This window comes from Excalfactoria chinensis, chromosome 4 (assembly GCF_039878825.1).
Source record: "Excalfactoria chinensis isolate bCotChi1 chromosome 4, bCotChi1.hap2, whole genome shotgun sequence".
In the NCBI taxonomy this organism is placed as follows: Eukaryota; Metazoa; Chordata; class Aves; order Galliformes; family Phasianidae; genus Excalfactoria; species Excalfactoria chinensis.
In genome coordinates, this window is record NC_092828.1 from 65799953 (window position 1) to 65821988 (window position 22036).

Consider the following 22036-nt stretch of genomic DNA (forward strand, 5'->3'; position numbering starts at 1 on the left):
ATACACAAAAACAGTGTCTCTAGTTCTTAGGTGAAACTGGACAAGAGTTATTTTAAATGGCATGGCATGGTATTAGGGACTAAAATCACAATAATGGTAAGTTTACTTCCATGGTAGATGGGTATTCTCAAATCAACATTTAAAAACGCAGTCATCTTTGTCATCTGCAACACCACTGGCCAGTCTATTCAAAACATTTTATCCACAGACACGTAGGTTTTAGACTCACTAATATAAATTCATTTTTTCCTACACCCTGGCATACAGCACAAACCTTAGCTCTATGTTGCCACTAGGTCTTCATACAATTATGTTCCCAGTAGCTCATTCTAAATGTGCTGTGCCAGTCTATTGCTAACTCAACTATTCTAACTATTCTAAAGCTTCCTTTTAAATTGTATTTTCAAAACAGTGAACCTGAAAACGTTAATGATTTGCTAACCCAAAACAAATGCAACAAAACCACACACACAAAACCCACAACAAAACAAACAAACAAACAACACCAACTCAACAAAACTCCAACTTTCCAAGCAGTGTGCATTCAGCTTTGATGGTTCCAGTCTCAGCTGTCTGATGGCCTCTGCCATTTTTATTGCCATGCTGTAGTTGTACTTGATCTCTGCTGGGACAAATCTATTACTTCATAAAGAAACACTGACTGAGAATCCTTCAGGATTGCTACTGAATACACAGGGGAAACACAGGGGCCTATGATATATAGGGCTGGGTGATCCATTGCCCTCTCTGTATAAGGTCCTCTCAGTTGTTTCACATGAACTCATCCACAGTATCAGTGGGCTCTCCATCCACACTGCCTGGCCACCTCCTGCCCTAGCATGGGCTATGCAGGAACAACTCTGTTTCCCAGGGCCAGTTTCCCCCACCAGGCCACAGCTGATGTCTGTGGAGCCTCTTTCAGATCCACATGTTCCCAAGGAGCCATGCTTCCTTGTATCTGTATAGACCTGTATATAGGCCAACTGCATGCTGGATCCCTCACAAGCACTGAGAGGACAAGAAAAGTGGGTAATCACTATTATTTTTGTCTTACTTCTTAGCATATACAAAGTCACTTCTTTCTATCACACATAATCTTGCTGGCTTGGCTTATAACACACTTTTGAAGCTGTGCCTCACATTTTTTTTTCCTCCCCTATGGTAGGAACCATATGCAAACATCAGTTATTAGTGTACTTTGCAATTCTGTCACATGTTTAAATTTCATACATTTCTGCAAATGCACCTCCAGATAATTCTATGGATGTTTTCCCTTCACTTTGATGACCCTTCCAACAGATTACTGGGATCCTGCTGCTTAGTCTGCTATCTACCCACTTCTAACTTACAGTATTAAATCTATACAATAATTAGAGAATGTTATCTACAATAATTAGACTTTCCTTTTTCAAGTCCCCATAGATTGCTTTAGATTACAGTTTAGAACAAGGAATTGTTATTCAGACAGAGAGCTGAGACACTGACATAACATGGTATACATTTCTGCTAATTTTAGGTTTCAGAATCAGCTTCACAGATTACTTAAAGCGTAGCTTTCACACATATCACTGAAATGATGTGAAATGTTCACTGCTACATCAGGATTATCATGCCAACAACTAGAAAACCTGACATATAATTATTATCCATTTATGAAGCATTTAGAGAAACCCTGTTGGGAGCAAGATGCAGGAAAAGAAATCAGTTTTCCACAGCAGAGTTCGGTTGCCTTCATCCCAGGAACATCATTTTATAATCCTCAGCCTCAATCATAATTTATCTTTATCTTCTGCCACAAATTAATAAGTACTCACACAGACAACATAATTGACTGTACGTTTCTGACTCATTCTTCAAGTGTGGCCCACAAAGAACAAATTCTCAGAAAGCTACAGTGTGAAGAAAATGTACTGTGTGTGCATAAGATAAAGTAAGCATAAGAACTGAGATGATTCAAACAGCATTTGCAAAACTGATAATGCTGTTTGATACGGATAACATTATGGACTCTTAAAAGAGGAAATCAATAATTTTCCTTCCACATTTCATAAAATGACACCATGTCACACCACAAGTTCACAACTTTTAGCTCACCAGACCTGAAAGATTTAATTATCAGCTCCTGATCAGAGATTTTATGCAGGAGGTGGAGGCATTTTGCAGTGAGACAACCTTGAGCTTCCTTTTCAGCTTTGTAGATGACTGACTTCTCACCTCACCAAGCACAGATCCTTTTTCCTCTACTTGGCCACAGCTGCTTACCCCACTTCCACCTCTTCTTGCCTAACACCACTACCTAATTCCCCTCCACTCATCTAGTCCAGGCAGCATGGGATGACCATTCTCTCAGATTATTCTTCAGGCACTCTGGTCTCCTCTCTGATCTCCTCATACTTTACTTAACTGTTTCCTGCCAGCTCCCTTTTAGACAGCCTTTTTGTCAGTTTCTGCCTTCTGAGATTTATAACTTTTCTGATTTTCAGTTCCTTTTCTAAGTAGTGTTGGACTTTCCCTTCACGTCTTTACTCTTGTCCCACCTCCTTGGTCCTTCCCAATACATTTTCACCTTTCTGCTTTTCAGACACCACCACAGTGACTTTCAGCTTCTCATAACCCCACCACCTCAAACAAGACATTTTGATGCCTGATTTGAAAGCTTCAAGGGATAGGAGATACAATGTTACCTACCCAAGATCGGTGGTGACAGTTCTGATGAACTCTACATTGGCCTCTATGGTTCAGGAAAGTTTGTTGGAACAGATAATTTTAATGTAATTTTTATGTGAGTTTTACATGAATATATCTAAGCTTGGATATGCTCTTCTGGTCTAGCAGGGCAGCTTGTAAGAGCACCATCTCATACGCAGGGATTTTGCAGAGGAATATTGTAGAAGCTCTTATTCTTTTAAGAAACTGTATTTTCTACTACAGGCACCAAGGGAAAAATAAATAAATTAATAAATGTAGATTCCAAGTGATTACAAAGCATCAGAAAAAATGGACACAAAAGGATTTGGTATCCTCCCTCATACCGTGCTGATGGCGCGCTGGCAATTTGATTTGCATGAAAAATTACTACATTCAAATTTGGACTTTGCTTAGGAATCATGGAATGTTGAAATTTCTATTAATAGAGTTGCAGAAATCTTTATAGTAGGCATGTTAATCATCTAAGTTTTGCATAGAAAGCTGAAAGTACATTTTGGTGCAAGATTATTCTCTTTGTCAACAAAGTTAAAGCACCTGATTCCAAGCAAGAAGTAACCATTTGATTGATAAGATTTTCAGAATCATTCAACACAAGAATGATCAGTTCCAAATTTTTTGTGGAAAATTCCAGTGTTTTTGGCAGCTTTACAACAGTATCTTTTAATTCAAGGTGGAAAAGAAATAAAGTCCATATTGCACGTTAAACATCAGAGCAAATAGTTAAAGCCTGGTAGAGTTGCTATAAATGGTTAAGATAGGTTTGCAAGTCAGGTAGACCTGAGCTTTATTACCTGAGGGGCAGAAACAGCCTTGCCCAAAGGTGGAGACAGACAGCCTGTGCAGACGATAATGTTTTGACTTTCAGAGCTTTGCATAAACTTTTCACTATCATTAACTGAAAGTAAAGGAAGCCTTTCTCAGGAAATCTAGCCTTCATCCCTGATTTGCTGTAAGGAACTTGTATTTTGTTACATATATTGATACACAAGGTGCACATTATTCTTCTAGCTGTGAGGAAGGAAGTTTGATAAATGCCCAAGTGCGAAATGCTCAAAGAGAAATTAACCAAAAATCATTATTATTACACAGCGATAAGAGCTCATGCAGTGGTTGAGTAATTTCACTTTCCTATTTATAAATCTGGAAGTTATCTCAAAATATGTTACATAAAATGCAACCAAGAGCACTATCCTCCATGATCATAAGCATACATTTCTGCAGATGATTTGAGATGGTCTCTGTCCCACATTTGACAGAAAGCATTTGCTATAAGAGATCTTGGCCTTGTAAACAGCCGTCATGTGCAGGAAGAGAAAGATGGGCTAACAAGTTTCAGATGGCTTAAAGAAACCTTCTCTTGTCACTTTGAAACAAGGGTAAGGAAAGTAGGGGGAAAAAAAAAAGGAAAGAAAAAAGGACAAGAGTGGGTTGTAGGTATGAGAAGAAATAGGATTGAAAAACTTCAGGTAGGAGCACAGACTGTACAGACAGACACAGGTTTAAGATAATAAATGATCCCTTTTGCATTCCAGTTTAAGTAGTTTTAGATACTAATTTCTTCAGCTTTGCTTAGTGATTGAAAAATGTTTGAAGGTCTGTCTGTGAAACGGCAGGTTTAGGAGGTTGAAGTAGCTTTTGTCCACAGAAGGTAAATCAAAGTGACTCTAGAGACAAATACCCACACTGCGACCATACAGCTGACTGTTTTAACAGCAGGAAAGATGCAGCAGCACCCAGTGCAGGGCCAGCCACGTTCCTAAGCAGCCTCTGAGCATCAGTAGGTGAGCAAACACTCGGGCAGACATTCATCCTAACTACTGCTGTCAGCTCCAGAACCCAACCCTTCAGGGTCATCATGTTACAAATGATACTTTTACACTAGTGAAGATCATAGTACAGCTGTTTTCAAAGAAAATCCTCTATATGATATAGCCCACACGAGACTACATCACGGTCAGACAGTTACCGAGAGTTGCTGGTATATAAAAAGCCACATTTCCACTGTTAACTGTTTTGTTTTTAGTTCTCAATTAGTTCTTTTTATGAAGAATGAAAAAGTAAAACGTTTTCACATAAAAAAATTTAATGAAGAACTTAAAAGTCAGAATAAGGTGAAACAGCAATTGAAATTGTTTAGGTACAACCGTAGCTACTGAATGTGAAAGTAATGGAATGGATATGGGTGGGTCAGGCAAGAATTACTTTTGAGGGATTCCTATTTCTCATTTATAACTCTTTTTCTTGTGGAAATTAAGAAAATGAGTAAATGCATCCCTACATCTAGCAGCCCATAACAAACTAATTCAAATTCCAAACACAGTTATAATTCCTTCAGAAGAGTTTGTTTTAAAATCAGCGAAAGACTTGTGCAGGGTTTAAATCCATCATGAGGAAGAAGTGAGGTTACAATGCAGATTCCTGGCCAAAGCTCTGGAGGGCAACGGAGCCACAGACTGAGCTTTGAGTGAGTTCGGAAGTGGCACTAAACAGGAAGTGTGCAAAATAGAGCTCTAACAGGTGGCAGGGAGAACAGGCATTCACAATCCGATCTGCAGCTGCGCTGCTCATCTCTCTATCACATCTAGATAAGTCATATGATTTTCTCCTATGGTTGTAATATGCTAGGTATAAAGAGACAATGAGTACCTAAGAATGGGACGGCCATCCGAAGTACAGCACTGGAAGGCCTGTAGTCACTCACAGTCTCCACCTGCAATTCCATTTTGCAAAACGCTTTAAAATATTTCATTAAATGTTATAAATTCTACAGCTGAGATGAATGTAACGCAACAGAAATTATGCCAACAATAATTTGCATGTCTTGTGTGAATGTCTCAACATTTTCCAGTTTTGCTATAGCAACAAGAATGTGAAAGGCTTAATTTGTTTGAAATTCTGCAGTTTATATTCTGCATAACTTGAAGTACTATCTTTAAATATTGGATTGCTGCTCATGAAGGATACAGACACATATGAAGCCATACTTTGCTCACAGGCTTGTTAAGATCTCATTACAACAGCCTGCTTAATTTCTATTAAATTGACATTGCAGTATTTTTTTTTCCATGCTTGCAGAACTCATTTCATATATTTCTCCAAAACATTATAGAACTGCTTTGAGTTTTCCCATGGATTTAACTGAGCTTTGCTACCATAAATATGATAAGAAATGGGGCTGTATTTCCCACTCCTAATGAGAGCAACGTCTCTTATGTGTTACATGTCTTAGTGTGCACAGGAAAACTGAAGCAGGTTTAATTTAAAAGCAGCAGAAAGCCAGCTGCTGTTCCATACAAAAGAATTCAGCCTTACACTGTTAGCTACCCTACAGAATTACTGAAGTATTACTTTCATGTTTACTACTGCAACAAGAAATGTTTAACATAAAAATCAGAATCGAAGGAAATGATAGCCATAACAACAATCCCATGTGCAGATCTGTATCAGCAGCTGCACAGGGTTAGCTTTACCCGAATAGCAAGCAGCACTTACACACAGGGTACTCAGTTGGAAGGAAGAAAATATTACTAAAGCAGCAGGAGAGAAGGTGAAAATCCCACCTTACTGAAGCATTCTGCATCTGAAAGGAAACCTGAATTTAATTCAATCTTCAGCTTTCATGCTACTTGAATACCACATGCTGAATCAGATGTTACGATTTCTGCTACCTGAGAAAGATCTACTTTTCAGGAACGACCAGTTCCAACAGCACTGTGTACTATTGTGGCAAACTACTGAACAAAGTCTAAAATGTGGATTTCAAGACAGCTAAAATGAGTTGGTTCTACCCATACCTTCATGAAATATTTACAGCAAGCCTGTAAGCCTGTTTGCAGTTTAAACTGTTTTGTTGGTTTGCTTTCTTTTTTTTTTTTTTTTTTTTTTTTTTGCATTTATAACTCATAACTAGTGCTAGCAACTCTCAAAGCATTAAACAAGAAAACAGTTGATCCCAGTGTGTAGCTACTAGCCTTTAGAGACTGCATTATACTTAGGTTCCATAAAAGAATAATTGCCATCACAAACCGTAACATAGCACTGAAATACTGTTGTTCAAAATCTGCTACTTAAGTTTATTTGCTCTATGCTTTGCAATGCTCAAAGAAAAGGAGACAGATGTACTTACCCTTTGTTCCAATAAGCAAGAATATATAGAAGCACCAGTCAGATGTCATAGCTGTCCTTCAGCAATTTAGTGAATAAAGTCAATAAACGGTGTCCCTTAAAGCTTAAGCTGCTGGTGAGCAGTGCCTCTGACAGCCTTCAGCAGTGCATGAAACAAGCTCCCTTCTCTTCCCTGGCTTCCTCGTCTGCTCTCCTTTTCACTGGGTCTCTCTCTTCCCCTCCTTGGCACACGAACACACCCCACCGTAGAGACTGGGGAGAAAGTTTCAGGGGGACACGCCAGCTCCTCTGCTCTGCCTCACGTGCCGGGGCTGCTCTGTCCAGTGGCAGGAGAAGGCTGGGCTGTGTGCATGGACACAGGTCCACCCTGGGGAGAGCTGCTGCTGCACAAAACACAGCCAGATCCAGAGAACTGCCATCAATAGTCCAGTTTTGTTTTTCTTTTCTTTTTTAAAGTTGCAATACTGCAAGAGGCCTGAAAAGTGCAATTTTATTAAGGCAACTCTGTTTGAAACTAAATATTTTGTACAGTTTAGATAAAAGCTGGTGGTTTCTCGAGTAAGGGGAAGTTAAATATATAAACACAGCCCTTTCTATCCATCCGGCCCCTCTCTGAAATGCAGAAAAATGCACAAAGTAATTTATTTCCAATAACAGCACATCACTATTTTTACACATTAACCATTCATTGCGACCGTAGCTAAACGAATTAATCTGAGAGAACAAAGAGAGATGTTCAGAAACATATACTAGGTGGAAGTAAATTTTTTCAGGCTCTCTCCTTATTTAAGTACTCTGAAAGTTCCCCTCTGCCCCTTGGCTTGGCAGTTTCCAATAGATCCAGCAGGTATCACCTAAACTCAACCACATGTATACACAAGCAGTTTTAAATATCTTTTTCAGTCTTGTGAAGGCTAACAGTCATCAATATAGTGAGATATATTTCAGAAAGAATCAGTACATGAGATGAACTCAGGGGGAGCAGTTAAATTTTATCTGTCCTGAAAGAGATTCTGAGTATTTATTATTATTTTGTTTCAAAAAAGCTCTGTATTTCCAAAGGTTTGTAAAGATGGCCCATGCCAGGGAATGCCAGTAACATGTCACCAGTCACATCAGGTACTTGGGAAGAAAGCATCTCAGACTAAGGAAGCACACACATGCATGAGCACGTGCACGAGAAGGCATATTTAGAGACTGGGAAAAGCCTACACCATAGGCAAGAGCAAAGTCTGCTTTGTTGCTATGGCAAAGTTGTCTGCAAAATAGATATTACAAACTGTCAGTCATTTTGTTTCTAACCTAAAATGAAGACAAAATGCAGGGGGTAAAACAAAAGCTTCTTGCTTATGGAAGCCCCCCAAAAACCTGTTGGCATCCACTACAGCAATGCTGTTATTAAGCAGTGCCTAAATAAAAATGGGCTAGGGAACTACAGAAGATTTCTTTTATAGGGTGAAAACTACTTTTGAATCATTTCAAATAAAGCCACAGTTGCCTCAAACAACCTTTCAAAGGTTAACACTTAGGCAGCCTATGGCTAACATCTGGACTATACAAAATGGTCTTCCAAGGGTGAAAATTAGAGGAAGAATCTGAGCAGGAAGAATGCCAAATACACTTTCAATAAATATAACTGGAAAAAAATAAAATAAAAGCTCTGCATCTTTACTGCAGGATGAGATAGGAATGATGTTCTAGGGAAAACTTCCAGACAAAGAGCTCTTTAGCACAGCTTCCTCTTTGGTCTTCTCATCTAGTCACCTCCATTTGAGATTGGAATTTATATATTTTGGGAATATGATACTTTCACATAACAATACAATGAAACGAGGAAGCTGTTTCTTCAGAAACAGTCTGATCTACTACTACAAGAACCTCAAGATAAATCTGGAAATAAAATAACCACAAAATGCAAGACATACCACCCACGTGTTTTCTGAAGCTCTTCCCCAGTGGGAATTGTCACTGCCAGCTAATGCCTTTCTTTTTTTCGAAGACCTATAGCAAGTATACTCATTAGAGTTAATTCTGTTGCTAACAAATGCTCTATGGAAAATCCACTGAGATTTTCACTCTTCTAAACTTCATCTACATTCTTAATAAGAATACATAAAGCAGCAGAACTTTCTGGCCTTTAGGAGAGATCCATAAAAAAGACACCTATTCTCTCAGTGCAGTTCTATTCAAACCAAGGAGCTACAGTTAGACAAAAACAGGTATGCTTTAGAATATGGAGCCAAAGAATCCATAGAAGGAAGCTTGTTATGGAACATTAAATAAGACATTAGCTTTTAAAAAACAGTTTAGCCTTACCTTACTTTAAAACATCTATACATTTTTGTGCATTAGAAAGGCAGTAAGGACTTTCCACCTGTCTAAACCATAAAAAGCTATAAGTATTGGTGTTTTAGAGTTCTGTTTTCAAGAAAATAATAGTCTTTACATGTTTATTCCTTTCAGAGCAAAGAAACAGCAGATTAGAATAACATATTACTGCTAAAGAAGTCATTCAGTTTCAGTAGGATGGTCATCATTTGCTTATATTTCACCTTAATTCTGTAATAATACTCCAAAAACATCACAGAAACACATAGCATGGGTTATGATGTTTTCTTTACCTCATCTTAAACGGAAAGCACTATAAAACAAAAGGTACTATTGTCAGATATATAGGGAAAAAAAGACCCAAATATTCAACTAACACTGTGACACAAAATATCAGAAAATATGCATGAACTAAATCCAAATAATTAAGGTTTTTATTTTACTGAGAAGAGTCACCTCATGTGAGCACCAGGAATCAAATTAAGTATACAGAATATATCTATTTTATCTAGAATAAAATAATCCTAAATATGAAGCACTTTAAGATAAACATTTCTAGAAAACAAACAATAACAAAAAAACACTTAATAGTCTTACTTCCTACAGTTCAAGTTTGATGCTGTATAGAAGGAATCTCATAGACGTAAGCAAGTCATAACTGCATATATTACCTTTGTAAATATCACAATTAAAAAAAACACCAACCTGTAAATCATTGCTGCTGTGGAAATAAAATGGAATTTACTTTCATCTTGGAGAATAAGGTGCATTTATCCACAGGCTGTAGCTTCACCCTTGGAGGTTAACAAACATTTTACCTCAAACTCTGAGTGTGGCATACTCAGTATTACAGCTGACAAACTTCAAGCAGTTTCACCAGTACAGGTGCAAGCAAGGTTGTCGCTATGTTTTAATCTATGGCGAGAAGGTAAATGCATATCAATTCTACCTGCTGTTGCCCTGCTCCAAGTACTAAGTAGTACAGACCTACTTAAGAGTTATTATTACTCTTTTCTAATGTGGGAATTTTGCTTGGTTTAATTAAGAGATGTTGCACTGCATACTAAATCAAGGACAGATGTAACAATAAGTGTATCAGTGGTGATTTTATAACCCTAAGAGCTGCTCATTATGAGAAGGAAATCTTTAGATTAAAATACCATCAGCTGTTGTCAACTGCTTTACTTCCACAGTGAAAAACCAGGATTGCAGAATGATCACTGAAATCAATGGGGCCATCCAGTCACAGAGAATATATAGTTCATGTATAGAAAGAAAGAGAACCTTTTGCTTTCTCAGCTATTTGATGGACAGTACTTAGGTTTTGTATTATAGCAAAATGAGCAATTAACATACAGACAAAATTTCAGAACATAGCATTTGAAATGTAAATTCATTATGCATGTCAGTCTTACAACCCCAATCATTTAATTGTGCAAATGAACTTAATTGGCTAAATTATAATTAATTTACACTGCTTTTAAAGCCCCCATCAGCATGCTTTGCAGATATTGTGACTGAGAATAAGACATTAATATTTTACATGGTGACTGTTATCTTTGGAGGGCATACTTTTCATTTAGCACTTCCCTAAATCTGGAGAAAGATAAGCTAAAGAATTCTGTAGGAGAAGTGTAAGAATATACAAGTAGCATAAGCAGAAAGAAGACCTCACCTACAACAATTCTTTCCAAACCATTAGCTGTACTCAGTCCTTTTATCTATCTCAGACACTTGCGGCTCAATCAGTATTGTAAGAGTATGTTATCTTTTCATAAAGATTACTGTTCCCCATTGCACAGCTGCAGAGATTTAATAGGATTTATATTCCAAAACCTGAAGATCTTGGGGCACTGGGCCTAACAGTCCAGGATAACTACACAAGGACCTCTGCAGCGGTATCTTCTGACTTCTCATTTCTCTCTCCAGGCTTCTTATCATCACAGCTGCAGCTAAGCTGGGATTACTGGCATTTACTTCTGGAGGAGGTTTTCTCTTGGAGGGTTTTATTACAAGGTAACACAGGTTATTATTATAAATATGCCGGAGGAAAAAAAAAAAATATATCCAAGAAGTGTCTCAGAACAGAAAGTGGCAGATACCAGTTCTGCTACATTTATTTTAAGCTAAAGCAATGGTATAAAATTTGGCTGTAGTGCCACAGAAGAAGGTCAGAAGAGAGCAAAATTAGACCAAGACAACAAAGGGGAAGAAGCTACTTAGATAAAAACATCAGTACTCAGTCAGTTAATCTATCCTCCCAATAAACGGGATTCTTCTTGCACCTCTTACTTTCCCAAAGCACTGTTTCCAGAGCCTTTTAGTCCCTGCCCTTGCCAACTGCCCTTTGCCTCTTCCTGATGCTAAAGGAGTCCACTTCCCAGCAGTGGTGTGATCCTTCAGGTTTTAGCTTTAGACAAACTTCTCAAATGCAAGTAGCTAAATAAACAATATTGGAAGGTGTGTCATTCATAGAACATTCACTAGAGATCTTTTAACATGAGATTGTCATGTCGTGCTTTGAGAGAATGAACTCTAAAAACATGGAGTATATAAACCACTGAGAAGGCAAAATCAAGGCTCCAATAGCTAAACTATAAGGACCTTTGTGTTAGAGAACTGTCAAAGCCAATTTCAAAGTTGGAGAGAAATATTCACGTGGTACCGGGATCACCGATCCTAGCAAGGTAAAGTTCATGAAGGGAATATTAGGGTCCATGTAAAGGCAAGCATAAGGAAGGCATTGCCTTTGAAGACCACTGTGAAAAACCCCATTCAACTTCCATCAACTGACTTAAATGTCAGTAGTTTACACACTTGTTAAGATTCAGCTAAAGTCAATATCCATCTACCACTAAATTTATGATTACGCATATTTCTGCTAAGCAACAAGGAAAATCAGAACAGGTTTCTCTGAACTTTTGAAAATGCCATCTATGTGACTTCCATATAACCTTATACAAACATAGAGAGTCAAGACTATTCACCCATGGAGGTATGTTGAGCCCATGCTAAAGAAGGAGCCACTGAAATGAGAAATTATTATACCCACAGTTTGCCACTGCATTATTGTGAAGAAAACAAAATTCTGTAAAATGAACCAGCCCTTTGTAAAGTAGGTACGGTTCTAACCCCACAGCTTTTATATAGCAGCTTAAATTACAGTCCTGATTTTGTATTTCTGTAACAGCTTTCAGAAAACAACTGAAGGGGCAGAAGGGAGCTGTGAAATTCAGAAATCCCAAGGTCATTAATATAATTGCAGGTGACCAATAAAATATCATTTTGCTATTGTTATTAAATATTCATACACTGGGGCCCTAAATTCATTGTTTGGGCTTTTATTTAGATATGAACTTTTGCATACACGCACATTTGATTTAATTGGCTAAGGAAGTGCAGCATTTATCTATATCTAATACTACTGTCTTTGAGAAGCATAAAATGAAAATGGCTTGTTAGAGCCACAAGAGATGCTGGTTTTTGAAACAGCTGTTAAGCCTGCGGTGAAGGAGTCAACATTAGAAGAGATTTTTGTTTGTTTAGATGAGCTTTCCTTCCTTTCCTCCATCTAAGTTGTTCATGAAAGTATCAATGTATCCATAATCAGTTTGAGCCAACATGAGGAACTGATTTCAATGTAATAATACAATTCAAAAACACTGTGCATGATACAAGTGGAGAAGACATTTTCAAAGTAATCATGCAGATTGACCGGTTAAACCATAGAAGTTATGATCTCTAATTCTTTCTTTCTTGTTTTCAGCTTTTACATTTAAATAAAGCTTGGAACTGCTAGGCTTGCAAGACTGAGAGTTTTACAAAATCAGCATTTAAAGCAAAAATATGCGGTATTTTCTCCTACCGTTTGGATGACTAACATTACATATTATTTTCCCCTTGGTGATACTTTATTCTAATTATCTCAAATGTTCTGACACTATTAAGAATATAGATTGTAATGAATAATATGATAACTGAATATTACTGAATATTTGTGGTTTTTTTTTTTTTTTTTTTTTTTTTTTCTTCCTCCTTTTTAATCTGAGGCTGATTTCTATGTTAACTCTAGAAAAAATCTTCATGGTGGAGACAAAAACCCTTGATAGCCCTAGGAAAATCACTAGCATTGCAGTGGTTTGTTGCAACTCGTGCTCTCCTTTCTGGCTCAGTTCAGGACTATTTTTGGTTCTGAAATGTACCTCCAATAAAAGAAGCAGGTCATTATCTTCCCCTTGATCCCTTGTACACTTCTCTATGATATGAGAGAATTGAACCAGATCTTCCGCATTCTGCTTAAAAGCTTTAAATGTTGGTCTATGACATGAAAGGAAGCAATACGATCGGTACTGGTCAGTGATGACACATGCTTATGTTAAAGAAAGCAGCAGGAGCCATCATTATGCTTTGTAAGGATGCTGATACCATTTTGGTGCATCAGTGTGCTCTGAAATTAAGTCTTCAGAGTGCTCATGCAGATGAATGCCTAGTTTCTGGATCCTGTTGAAGCAGAGTGAAATAAAACTTTCAGGTTCTCCGACTTAAAGATTACAATCCATGTCTGCAGTGACCCAGAAGATGTAATACAGCATTTTACTCACATTGAAGCTATATGATTTCAGTAATCTAACACACTTTTCAGCTTTACCCTTTACAAAGTGCCTAAATTACATGGTATTTTTCCACAGGTTTTGATCTCAGAGGATTCAAATGTTGGTTTTTTTTGGCTGCCTACATTTCTATTCATCTTCTTTTATCTTCAGACTTACGAGAAAACATAAATTAACTGTTATCATTCTTTATTGATTTTATAATTATCCCAAATATTAAACAAATAATCAGAAACTCATGGACTCAATTCCAAGAAGAAAGAATTATTATGTCCATGTCTGCTTTACTCAGGCATCATTTGAATGCCCTTTTAGCAGAACTGCCTTCCTCTAGATCTGTATTTATCAATGTATACAGCCTTACTACTTTTCTTATTGCAAAAGATGAATTGAGAACTGCATGTTGAAATGGCTTTAGTGTAAATAATTAAATTCAAGTAATGTTGAGTATAAATCCAACATCCTGAGCAGAAGGCATTCAGTATGAGGACTGTCCATGTCTCTGTTTTGAGTCAAGGATTTGGTGTGCCTTCTTATGCCCTCAGCACTCACAATATTTGTGCTAACAGAAATGCTGAGAAGTTTGTGCCTTACGGACTCTCCTGAGCCAGGGCTGGCACGAGCAACACTTACTATCATGAATTTCCCCTGAAACAGTTTTTTCCTACAAGAATGATGCTTTTTTTTTTTTTCACAAAACCATTAAAGGAAAAGCAAACACATCCCTTCAAATTTATCCCATCCAGTCACTTGCTTTGGATTATTGCCCCCATGTGCCATAGAGTGAAAATCAAACATTGCTGACCTGTGAATCCTGCAGTACTGAAGGCGTGGAGCATCTGCTAGGACTGACGTCTTCAAAGCAGGTAAAAGGGAATTCTTTTTTACTTTAGGAAGTAATTGTGAAGGTGCCTGAGACAAACTGACATGGTGAGACCAGAGTCCCTAATTGTTCTCTCCTGTGAAGTCCACCTATCCTTCGAAAGACTGTGGCTACAGCCTGCAATTTCTCATGTCCAAGGGTGAGAAAGCTGAAGATCACATTTCATACTGTCCTCCAGTTACAAATACTCCTTCCTCAAGAACAGTCATAATACTATACCACATAGAAAACTGCAAGGAGAAAATAACACTTTCTCACCTGCCAAAAGACAGATTTCAGAGGGAAGAGTTTTAAGTGGTTGTTCTTGTGTGATGATGAATTTATTTCTAGCTGTCCTTTAGTGTAAAAATCTTTCCACTGTATCTCTTTCTGAAACATAACAGAATGGAAAAAAAAGAAAGAAATGATGAAATTGTGAAGTTAATTTTCAGAAGAATACGAGAAACATAATAGTATTTTCAAGCTATGAATAAAAGCTCCCTATTATTTACATATGTTTCATCTTGGTTTAATTCACAGAATCACAGAATGGCCCTGTTTGGAAGAGACCTCAAGGATCATAAAGCTCCACCCCTCTCACAACAAGCAGGGCACCAACCTCCACTTTTAATACTAGACCAGGCTGCTTAGGGCCACATCCAAACTAGCCTTGAACACCTCCAGGGGACAGAAGGTGTTCAGGAGGCACCCACAACCTCTCTGGGCAGCCTGTGACAACACCTCACCACTCTCATAGTAAAGAACTTCTCCCTGACATCTCCAACCTAAATCTTCCCCCTCCTTGAACTTAAAACCATTTCCCCTTGTCCTGCCATAATCTACCCTTTCAAACAGTTGACTCACCTCCTGTTTATAGACTTCCTTTAGGTTCTGAAAGGCTGCAATGAGGTCACTCTGCAGCCTCCTTTTCTCCAGGCTGAATAAGCTCAGCTCCCTCAGCCTGTCTTCACAGGAGAAGTGCTCCAGCTCCCTGATCATCTTCGTGGCCCTCCTCTGGACCCTCTCCAACAGCTCTCTGTCTTTCTTGTACAGAGGGCTCCACACAGTACTGTAGATGGGGACTCACGAGGGCAGAGCAGAGAGGGACAGTCACCTCTCTGTCTCTGATGGCCACCCGTCTTCTAATGGAGCTCAGGATACCAACTCTTTAGTCCCCTTTTTCTAGTGATCTTAATAACTGCAAAAATTCTTGCATGGATCAGACAATACAAAATATCAGAAGGTAGTGAAAATTTGGATGATACGTTAATGAATTTGTTCTCCCCACATTGAGCAGCTGACCAGTGGGAATTAATTCCTTTTTCCATCACAGACGAAGTAATTCTTTTCACAGATACCTGTAAGTGTTGCACTGGTAATCTAATCCATTATCTAATACTAGGAATGCAGGCAGCATTTGAAAATGACCCTCTATAAACTACAAATTTTTGTAGCTTTATCTTTGCTGTTAACAATAACATCTGTCCTGAAGTGGGGGATGTGACTTAAGCTAATTCATCCTGTAGTCACATGAAGCTTATTACTTTGAAAGGAAATGGCTAAAGACACTGGGTTTTATGGTTGAAATGCTCTGCTACAGAACACCATTCAGTCACCGCGTTATTATCTGGCTCACACTTGTCATTTCTTTCTGACTTTAATTTTGGGAATAGTTCCCTGTCTCCTAAGTATATACCTTTGCAAATACATTGGTCACTTTGAAAGTAATGGCTTCTATTTATTTCCATGGAAACTGCAACAGATAGAAAAAGTACAATAACACTATTTGATAGAGCAAAAATTCTCAGCTACAAAACACTATTTTGAAACAGTCACCACCACTAACTATGCATTGTCACCAGTGATGAGCAAGAGCCTGCATCTCATGCTGGTAAATACCTGCGCCATTGGAGGTGACGCGCTGTCACTGTCACCACTGCTGAAATGCACCATTCACTGTCTCACTGCGCTCACATCCACTGTTTGGTTTCCAGAAACATTCAATAAGCGTCAGTGAATGTCAGTGGGTGCCATTGCCTCCACATGGAGGAATTCAGTGATACAATTTTCTGTCATATGCACCTCCTTATCAGATGCCATTTTTCTAGACTGCCCCTCTGCTGCCATCCGTCACACAGTAATAAAATGTAACAGGATATCCATGACAAGGTTCACTCTCAACTGCTGTACCACTGACATCCGCCTGTGATATTGAAGGCCAGCATAAGAAAATAGGAGGCATTACTTTCAGACCATCCAACAAACTATACTGTTACCAAAACACCTTGAAGGAAAACACATAAAAAGATACATAAAGATAATTTTTGTAGTAGTGAACCTCAGATAGTGATAAAGCATTATATCATCAAGATTATTATCTATGATGGAAAGACTGGATTTTCAAACAAGAAGTATATTTATGAAGGATCTTTTTTGCAAATTCTAGGACATTTTGTTAGGATTTTGCATGTTTACATGTGTGATGAGACAGTGATCAGGAAAGAGTTATTCAAGTTTTCAGTATCTGCCTATGCAAATGAAAGGTGAAAGGTTCTGCATGAGATTCCTGCTCTTTCTGTTTCTTTAGAAATCTTTTCATCTTTAAAGCACTACAGATGAGATCTGTTCTAGGACATCTCATAATCAAAGGATATTAGTGGATAATTCCTACTACAAGAACTTAAGATAGAAGTTTTTTTTTTTTTTTTTAAAAAAAAAAAAAAAGAACTTCTCTTCAGGCATTTATCCTGAAAAGTCATTAGATGGGATGCCCTACTTGTTAGCTTTTTTTAAATGATTTTTTTTTTTCTTCCACATTAAGTTAATTTTGTGTTTCTTTTGGCATAAGATTCCCATTTAGCTCAGTTTGTATAGTTTTAGCCATGTGACAGTATGCATATTTTTCATGCCACAACTATGCTGCAATGACATGCAGTTTTGCCTCTGAGGTCTGGTTTCTTCTATTTATTTTTTCATGAGATGAAATAACAAACAACACAAAATACTTTGATGAAGAAGCTACCACTTTTAGACAGAGTTATGCAGTTCCCTGTATGCTGATTACACGTACGTGATTGTGATTGCTCCTTTACAGCATCTGCAAGTAATTTAACAGTAACAAAAATGTCTGAAACTTTTGACGTATTTAGAAAAAATACAGCTGCAAGAAGCTATGGCTTGGAAAACTGTGCAGCAGAGAATAAAAATAGCAAGCTTCAAAAAAGCAGACTTCATAAATCAGGTTTTGTAGGTGGACTCTCTTGGGATACTGGTTTGAAAAAAAAAAAAAGAAAAGCTGAAAAAATCTGGCAACTCTTCAGAGATGAAGTATTTAGAATAAAAGTGTAAGCTACGCAACTGTGGGGGGAAGAAAAGCAGAGTAATAACAGAATCAGCTGGACTTAATTTTGTTACTCTCTAATATAAAAATGGACTGTACTGGAAAAGGAGACGAAACCAGATTGCTGAAGATGATTTCAAAAGTATAGATCAGGCATGAAGCCCAAAATGCGAATAGCCAAGAGGATTAAGTGAGGTGCAACTAGCAAGGGGCTCAAGAGGAATAAGAAATTGTTGGGCACAAAACTGAAAAACAGAGGAAAGGTTTCGGACAGTGCTTAGTGGTAAATGTAAAGTGAAGGCTCTTTGCATAATTGCATTTTAAGTATTTAACGACTTCTTTTCCTGGGCATTTTCACTCAAAAGTGCAAAGAAGATCAAGTGCCTGACAAACAAGAGCAACCAAAAAGGGCAAGATCTATAGTCAAGACATTAAATGACAGTTTGAAGAATACATAAATAAGTCAGATATGTTCCTACAGTCCTGCCCAATAATCTTTGTTCTAAATCGCCTTGAACTTCTGGCCAAGCTGATTAGAGAGGTTAATGGTTATCTTTGAAGACAGGCAAGTCCATGAATACATGACCTATTTTCCAATTTGTTTGTTCAAATTAATATCTGTGGAGAGGGGAGTTATAAACTAGGAAAATACACTGCAAAAATACTAAAAATAATTAAAGATCTTTAGTGAGTCATACGCTGTAGTTTATCAAAATAGAGATCAAAAGGTAACTTGATTATGGTATATAAACACTTCTATGCAGTTACTTTTGCTTGATACCAATGGGCTGTTTAGTATAAGAGAGAAAAACATAATACAAAGCAGCAGTGAAGAGCTGAAAGACAGACAAATGCAAACTGGAAATAACGTGGAGCTTTCTAACAGTGAGGGCAATTAATCAGTGGAGTAAGTTATCATAGGAAGTACCACATAAGCTGTGCTTTAGTCAATATACTCAAAATCTATGCCTCTCTTGGGGGAAGCTTCTGTAGGATCATATGCATGATTCTTTCCTACTGCTAGTGCTTGTGGACTTAAAATCTATTAATTTCTTCTCACTTACCCACATGACTAACAATGACTTAAGTCCACTTTTTCATTTGGGTCCATGGCAGAACTCTAGATTACTTATCAGAACAGAGACTACACATTATTACTTATTACCCAATTACTTCAACTATATTCTAGCCAATATTTGGGCATTTTATTTAGGTTACTACATGTTTATAAAATCTTAAAATATCGTATTACATTTGCCAAGTATTCTATGTCTTTGTGGCAAGCAGATACTATAAATGTAGAATCACATTCACCCACAGATATGACGTAGATGCCAGTGAGAATACAGAAAAGCACTGTTCCTATATTTCAAAGAACAAAGACACAATAATAATACCTCTAAGGAGTCCATATTTTTTTAAGCATGAAATGTCCCTTTCAGCAAAGGTCCAACCCAGTATGTGGCACATGTAGAACTGAAAGTTTCATAATATATTGAGCAATAATTCAGTACAGTCCACATAACAGCTTAGTGGATATTGTTATCAATAGTTCAATAGAGATGTCAATTAAAAGTGTGAAGAAGAAATAGAGAAAGATAGGTACAGATCCTAAGGTGTCAAAGTGTAATTTATTTGAAGCCAGCAGGCATGGCATAAAAATAGAACAAACAGCATTAATCAAGTGAGCACTACTATTGAAAGTTTGCATAGAAGCAGAACTTACCATGTTAGGAACTCTGAAAATTCCTATTAACTAACCACTGAAGTAACAGTAAGTCTATTTTCCCTTGCATAAGTTTTAGGTATAAACTTGGGATATGACATTACAGTGAATGTATTGTATGAAGAAGTACTTGCTAAGTTAGAGCTTGGGACTTCAAAGGACTGGTTACTCACCCTGGAAACGGCCAGCAGACCTGTTTTGTTTCCTAACAGCAAAGCTCAGGGGTGTAGCAGTTGTTCCAAAGATGAATGAGTGGAAATGTTCAGACCAGTTCATTTTTCTCTTTCCTCCTCTGAAATGCTTCTCAAGACTGAAGGAAGACCAAGAGCTATTTTATTTATCCACACCTCTGCAAATATTTTATAAATGCTTAATGAACGTAGGAGATACTGAAGGCTCCCATGCTTTCATTCTCTTGGTGCACTGCTGTTAACTCATTTCAGAATCAGTGGTATTTCCTTGGGGCACAGAAATATGAAACCCCTCCTAGCAAAGAAACAAGTTAAAGTTTACTGTTGTGTATTTGGCTTTCTTTTTGTTCCAATTTGTTCATAGCTTAAAAACTAGAGTATACAAGTGCACTTTTTTTTTTTTACATCCATATACAGGGAAGTGGAAAAGTTGGATAGAATTCTGTTAGTAATTACCTTTCTTTTCAGTTACTGAAAGGAAACAGAAATCTGCTGCTTTGTCGAAACACTGTATTAAACGAATAAGCACTTTCAAACAATCAATGCAAGCCAATTAAATGTGTCTCCATGCTTCTAAACTAACAACCAGAGAGTTAGATTTAAACTGGGATTTTATTCTGCAAAGACATAAGCTGCTCTTCAATGTAGTCTATAAAATTAACCAGATATAATATATCCTGCTCAAATTAGCAGCTCCCCTTCTGTAGGAGCACTCAGCAGATACCTTAAAGCTCTGCAAGATATTAGTACAATGTTCAAAACCAGCAAAATGACATATGACATAGAAGCTGATCATTCAAAATCTCCCTGTGTGGCATGGACAGCTTCATCTGTTGTTTCCTTTGCCACCCTGAGACATTAAAGCCTGTGATATTATATCAGGCACAGGTTTCCCAGGCTCATGTGCTATGAGGAGATGGACAATGTGAAAGATGCAGCATGCCACAGTCATACTGAAGAGCTTTGCCAATACTGATAAGCTAGTTTTCCTCAGACTCTGCTGTTGTATGCTGTACAGCGACATTCATGAAGGCACAGAGAATATTCCATATGGCTGGAGAGCATTGTCCAAATGCTGCTTGAACTACAGCAGATTGGGGTCATGCCCACTGCTCTGGGAAGTCTGATCTGTGCCCATAGCTTTTTGCCTAAGGACCTTTTTCTCACATTCCACCTGACCCTCCCCTGACACAGCATTGTGCTGCTGCTCCCTGGGGTTCTATCACATCCTAACATCTGTATACCCAAGTAGATTAACAAACAGAATTTTTTGTGCTGACTTATCAGTAGCTCCTTCTGTCAAAAAATAATGCAAATTAATGCAACCAATAAAGGTGATTCACATCTAATTTTGACCTAATATAGATGTTTGTAAAGGGAATCTCACGACCCTATGTATCTGGTGGCATTTAATAGGATTATTCAAAGATTCTTGGACTCCTCAACTGTCTATAGGGAGCTGTAAGAGCTTACCTGAAGGTTAGCTTCTATATATACCCTCCCAGAAGCCATAGACAGCCAGTACAAAGTGACAGAAACTGCTGAATAGTGTAAAGTAAAATATATCTGTGTTTACATTTTTACTCATACTTACCAAATACTGTTGGTAACATCACACATTAATGTCTTCCAGGCTCCTTTCAACATGGCTCAAGTTAATCTCCTTGATGAAAACAACCACCTTGGCATTCCTATGATGAAATTTCTTCCTTTTTCATTCTCTCCACCTGTGGCATCCATTCTCACACATCAGATGTGTTTGTTTTTTTTCCCTGAGGAAAAAAAATAATTGCCCTGAGGATACAGGATACATTACAGTCTCCTTCTGCTGGAAATGATGCAAGCTCTTGTCCAAAACTACTTTTAAATTAAGAATATTGCTTAAGGATACTCAACCAAGTTATCTTTAAAGTTTGAACAGTACAAACAGTAGTATAACTTTCATATTTGGGTGTTAAAATATTTGGAGAGGCACGGTCATTTGAATGACAAATAATAACAGAATGTAAGAATAACAATGCTTTCTTTCATATTTTCTCTTTAAGAATAATTGGCTGCTGGGGTATATAATTTTATCTGCTCTTGTGTTTTCATCCCTCAGTCAGTACAGTAAAAAAAAAAAGCACAATAAATAATATTCAGGCT

At 37.6% G+C, this 22036-nt stretch overlaps 1 protein-coding gene across 3 annotated transcripts in view; it reads right to left on the minus strand.

Moving 5' to 3' along the window:
* Positions 1–14626, minus strand: part of RXFP1 (relaxin family peptide receptor 1) — a 52988-nt gene extending 38362 nt beyond the window's left edge. For 2 of the 3 annotated variants that reach the window (XM_072336168.1, XM_072336167.1), the window contains exon 1: positions 6836–7206. In XM_072336168.1, coding sequence (XP_072192269.1) covers positions 6836–6884 — 49 coding nt within the window. In that variant the 5' untranslated portion in view covers positions 6885–7206. Of the gene's footprint in view, positions 1–6835; positions 7207–14577 lie in introns of those variants that run through there. The other variant, XM_072336170.1, reaches the window with a different exon arrangement.
* Positions 14627–22036: the final 7410 nt, after the last annotated feature.